We start from the raw sequence: 4,252 nt of genomic DNA, 5'->3' as shown, positions 1-4,252 counted from the left end.
CCCCCCCCCCCCCCCGCCGGAGACCCGGGTCCACCAGAAGAATGAGGGATTGCTCCGCGGGCTCAAAGGCCCGCCCTGGGGACGCACCCCGGCCGGGCGCTTGCCCATTTCTCGCCCGCCTCGCGATCCCCCCCCCCCCTCCCCCCTCCCCTGCCCTGTCTCTCGCTCCTCTCCCCCCTGGCCCTCTTCCTCCCGCCCCCGCAGCCGCAAGCCTAGCCGCCTGCGATCCTGTCCTCCGTCCCTCCTCCCTCGTTTCCCCATGCTTAGCGCTGTTGTTTCCCGGCGCCTGGCCGCCTCGGCCGCCTCCTCCGCCTTCCGTGGCCCGGCTGTCCAGCCGGCCGCGGCGCGCCTCTTCTCCCAGGCCGTCCAGACGGACGAGCCCGCCGAGCAGGCCCTGGAGGAGATCCCGGAGGCCGCCGCCCCTCCCAGCAAGCGCTCTCTTCGTCGCGCGGCCAGCATTTGCACCTCGCACCCGCGTGGCCTGCTCAACCGCCTCGAGGCCCTCGAGGTCCGGTCCAAGCCGACCCTCATGGAGAACGGTGTCTGGCGCAAGCCCCTGGTTCGTCCTCCCCCCCCCCCCCTCGGGCTCTGTCTCTTGTCCCTCCCGCATTTTCCAGACACTTACTCCTCCTCTCCCCCGTCTTCTCTTTGCCCTACTCGCGTGTGCGTGTCTCCGCATGCACGCCCCGCGCGCCCACACAGGACAGCAAGCGCACCATCGCCCGCCTGCGCCGGATGGTCTACCTCGGCAAGCTCAACGGCGTGGAGCTCGACTGGCCGCTGCCCGAGAAGCAGCGCACCCCCATGCGCGGCATCGCCCGGCCGCCCAAGCTCCACAAGGACGAGCACACCAAGCAGGCTCGGTGCGCGCTCGCCTCTCTTCCTCCTCCAGCGAAGGGGGCAATACCTCCTCTCTTTTCCGCCGCTGCCTCCCCTCCCACTCACTCACACACACGCATATATATATATATATATACACTCGCTCACCTTGTCGCCGTGTGCGCATCTGCTCCCCCCCCCCCTTCCGCCCACCTACCACACAGCATCGATACCCTCAAGAAGAACCTCCTGCGCATGGACAAGGTCATCGAGGAGTACCGCCTCGAGCGCGTCGAGCGCCGCGAGAAGAAGCGCCCGATTGTCTAAGAAGCCCTTCACTTTCTCTCCCTCTCCCCTGGCTGGCCACCGCGCGCTCCCCCTCTCCCCCTCCCTGTCCTTGTACCATCCCTTCTCCCGGAGTTCCCCCCTCCTTCCCCCCTCCCCATTCGCGGCTAATGGCCTCCCTCGATCTGTCCCTCCCCCCCTCTCTCTCTCTCCCTCCCAGCCAATAACACACATAGATGCTCTCTCCCGGACCGGGCAGTGCTCTTTTTGCCCCGAAAGAGGGAGGGATGCCTGGCAGGGCAGGGTTCGGCACAAGCGCGTCGTCAAGGCGCGCACGCGAAAAAAAAACCAAAGAAACATGCGAGAACGTGTGCATGCATATGCATATATATAGAGAGAGATAGAGATAGACGGATGGATGATGGATCAGGCAGAGCGGGGCCCGGCGCGCAGGCATCTAAAGGTCCCACACAGCTGGGTCTCCCTGTCGTAACATCAGCAAGGAAGCGAGATGATGAGGCAAGGTGCCAGCACGCCAGGAGTGCCGAGACGGGGGCTTTTTTTCACAGGGGGAGGGGAGGATGGTAGAAAAAGGGCAGAGGGGTGGCAAAGAGATCGCGCGGCACATCCAGAGAGAGAGAGAGAGGGGGGGGGAGGGGGGGCAAGATCGGGCATTACAGCTGCTCGAGCATCTTCTTATCGGCCTCACGCTGCATGGCAGCCAGCTGCACATCGGCCGGGGGCTTGGTCACCCACCGGGCCACGGCGATGGCCAGCAGCACTATTGAGTCAAGAGAGAGAGAGATGGAAAGAAGTTAGACCACCGTGTGATGTGCGAGATGGGGGTAGGGGTGGGGGGGGTGGGGGGGAGGACGAAGCAGGGGCAGGAGAGGAAGAGGAACACGCACCGCCAGACCCCAGATAGTAAGGCACGGGCTTGGCACCGGTGAGCTTGAAGTTTCGGAAACCCTCATACGCCACGTAGGCGGAGGCGGCGGCGAAGGAAACCGAGCCGACAATGCGGCAGGCATTGCAGTAACCCTTGTGGGAGAAGGTGCCGTCGATGGTGGGCTCGGGAATCTTGGGGTTCGTCATGGTGATTGTGCGTCCGGCCGACAGACGGAAACGAAGATGGAAAACGGGAGAAGGGAAGGAGGAGAGGGGAATGGGAGGTGGGGGAGGGGGGAGTTTGTCAGAGCATCTTCTCGGTGTACGGCGCCAGGGCGCCGGAAAAGAAGGAGGCTCCCGCGCGCGCCACTGGATCCACCCTCGGAGGAGGGTCCAGCAGTGGGGGCAGTGTGGCGTCCAAGCCGAGCGCCGAGCGCCGGGCGCACACGCCAGAACACCCACGCTGGTGAGGACCCATGCACCGCCCGCACCCAGGTTCCGGCGGGAGGAGCGTGCCGCAAGGGCATGGCATGCAGAAGGCTACTCGTGCGGTCCCCCCCCCCCAGTTGCCTGTCTCTGCCCCGTGCCCGAAGCGTGGCCAGACCACACAGCGAAAAAAGAAAAAAAAAAAGCCCGCCCCCAACGTGTCCCACCACAGCAGCGAAGCACGCCAACTCCCCTGGAAAAGGATCCTCGCGGGGGAGACAGAGCCGCACGCCAGGAGGACCGCAGTCCCACAGGGTCCTGTTCTGGAGTTGCACGTGGTGAACAATTCACGTGCATATCGCGCCCTCGTCCGACGACCCCGGCGATCGGCGCGTTCGCAGCCGCACCGCACACGCACACACATATACACTCGCAATGTTCGGGCAGCGGGCATCCACCCGCGAGCAGAGCCTAAAGGGAGAAAAGGATCCGCCCGGCGCACTCACTCACACGGCCCGGGAGATGACATCCGGCCCTGTACAGGCGTCTGCCCTCCCATTCCCCTCGCTGCCCAGTCTGCCTCGCAGGCCCATTTTTCCGGGGTGTTCCCTCTCCTCCCCCCTCCCCCCTCCCCTCCCCTCCCTTCCCCGCTCACCATCCTTTGGCGCCATGCCGCGTGCCAAGCTGCCACTCTTCTCGCCCCCTTCGTTGGAACGCCAAGCCGTCCCGGCCGAAACCACTCCGGAAGCCGCTGCCACTCTCGCCGGAGCTGACACTCGACTGAATGCCCTCAGTCGCTTTTCTCACATCCATGCGCGGCCAGAGTCCGCCTCCCGCGGCCGGGCCTTCTGCGACATCATGGCCAACAAGGCGGTGGTTGTCATTGGCACTGGCGGTGTGGGGGCCGTGGCCGCAGAGATGCTGGCCCGGTCACACATTGGCCGCCTCCATCTGATCGATCGTGACCGCTTTGAGCCGGCCAACCTCAATCGGTATGCCACGCCGGCTGACCCCCCACTCCCCCTCCCTCCCTTTCCCCGATCGCCCACTTCCTGCTGCCTGGCTTTTTCTTTTTTTCGCCTCCCGGCCCCCTGCCCTGCCCCATGCACCCAGCCTGTCCTGACCATTGGCCAGCCTCGGCGCCGAGATCGGTGACCTCCACCAGAGCAAGGCCTTGGCCCTGGCCGCGCGCCTGCGCCAGTACCTCCCCGCGGCTCCGCCCGACTCCTACACCTCAGTACTGGCTGGGGTTCCGCACGAGGACAAGCCTCAGGCCTTCCGCGAGGCCGCCATTAATGCATACTGTTGGGATGTTTCGGTAGTCGAAACAGCCGCCCATCTTTTGACCCTGTGCGTGAGGCCCCCTGCTGGGCTTGCTGCCCTCCTCCGCCCTCCTTCCCATTGACCCCGACCGCCATCGCCCAAGTCTCAAAACCGGCTCCATTTGCGGCACCCGCCCGGTGGACCTGGTCATCTGCTGTGTGGACAACTACCAAGCCCGGCTGTCCGTCAATATGGTATGCTCCTGTCGCGTCGCGCTTCCTCTCCCTTGCTCCACCGCCTGAGCCGTTCCTCACCCTGTCTTGCCAACATCTCGCAGATCTGCAACATGATTGGGGCCACTTGGATCGAGACCGGTGCCAGTGAGGACGCTGTTGGCGGACACATCCAACTCATCCGCCCAGGACGCACCCCCTGCTTTGCGGTACGTGCAGAGATACCCATGCGTATGCCCACCGGCTGTTGCTGCTGCTGCTGCTGCTGCTGCTGCTGCTGCTGCTGCTGCTGCTGCTGCTGCTGCTGCTGCTGCTGCTGCTGCTGCTGCTGCTGCTGC

The 4,252-nt window shown here is 65.0% G+C and overlaps 3 protein-coding genes across 3 annotated transcripts in view; 2 read left to right on the top strand and 1 right to left on the bottom strand.

The window, feature by feature from the left end:
- The first annotated feature begins 134 nt into the window (after nucleotides 1-134).
- Nucleotides 135-1,321, top strand: H696_02925 (hypothetical protein). The gene is made up of 3 exons (XM_009496821.1): nucleotides 135-559; nucleotides 703-863; nucleotides 1,044-1,321. The coding sequence occupies exons 1-3, from the start codon at nucleotides 260-262 to the stop codon at nucleotides 1,144-1,146; spliced, it is 564 nt and encodes a 187-aa protein (XP_009495096.1). The 5' UTR covers nucleotides 135-259; the 3' UTR covers nucleotides 1,147-1,321.
- Nucleotides 1,322-1,350: 29 nt separating this feature from the next.
- H696_02924 (hypothetical protein) lies at nucleotides 1,351-2,287 on the bottom strand. The gene is made up of 2 exons (XM_009496820.1): nucleotides 2,013-2,287; nucleotides 1,351-1,885 (listed from the first exon to the last, which is right to left on the bottom strand). The coding sequence occupies exons 1-2, from the start codon at nucleotides 2,197-2,199 to the stop codon at nucleotides 1,779-1,781; spliced, it is 294 nt and encodes a 97-aa protein (XP_009495095.1). The 5' UTR covers nucleotides 2,200-2,287; the 3' UTR covers nucleotides 1,351-1,778.
- An 800-nt stretch (nucleotides 2,288-3,087) lies between these two features.
- Nucleotides 3,088-4,252, top strand: part of H696_02923 (hypothetical protein) — a gene marked incomplete at both ends in the record, with an annotated part of 1,821 nt that continues 656 nt past the window's right edge. Inside the window, 4 exons of the mRNA XM_009496819.1 lie at nucleotides 3,088-3,410; nucleotides 3,553-3,768; nucleotides 3,845-3,935; nucleotides 4,019-4,123. Coding sequence (XP_009495094.1) covers nucleotides 3,088-3,410; nucleotides 3,553-3,768; nucleotides 3,845-3,935; nucleotides 4,019-4,123 — 735 coding nt within the window. The remainder of the gene's footprint in view (nucleotides 3,411-3,552; nucleotides 3,769-3,844; nucleotides 3,936-4,018; nucleotides 4,124-4,252) is intronic.

Source organism: Fonticula alba, assembly GCF_000388065.1.
Source record: "Fonticula alba strain ATCC 38817 unplaced genomic scaffold supercont2.4, whole genome shotgun sequence".
NCBI lineage: Eukaryota > Rotosphaerida > Fonticulaceae > Fonticula > Fonticula alba.
This window is presented reverse-complemented; position numbering and strand designations above follow the sequence as displayed.

Coding starts and splice junctions, on each gene's coding strand:
- H696_02924 (XM_009496820.1), bottom strand. CDS start 2,199: ATGACGAACCCCAAGATTCCCGAGCCCACCATCGACGGCACCTTCTCC. Junction 1,886..2,012: donor TTACTATCTGGGGTCTGGCG/GTGCGTGTTCCT, acceptor TTGACTCAATAG/TGCTGCTGGCCATCGCCGTG.
- H696_02925 (XM_009496821.1), top strand. CDS start 260: ATGCTTAGCGCTGTTGTTTCCCGGCGCCTGGCCGCCTCGGCCGCCTCC. Junction 560..702: donor GTGTCTGGCGCAAGCCCCTG/GTTCGTCCTCCC, acceptor GCGCCCACACAG/GACAGCAAGCGCACCATCGC. Junction 864..1,043: donor GAGCACACCAAGCAGGCTCG/GTGCGCGCTCGC, acceptor CCTACCACACAG/CATCGATACCCTCAAGAAGA.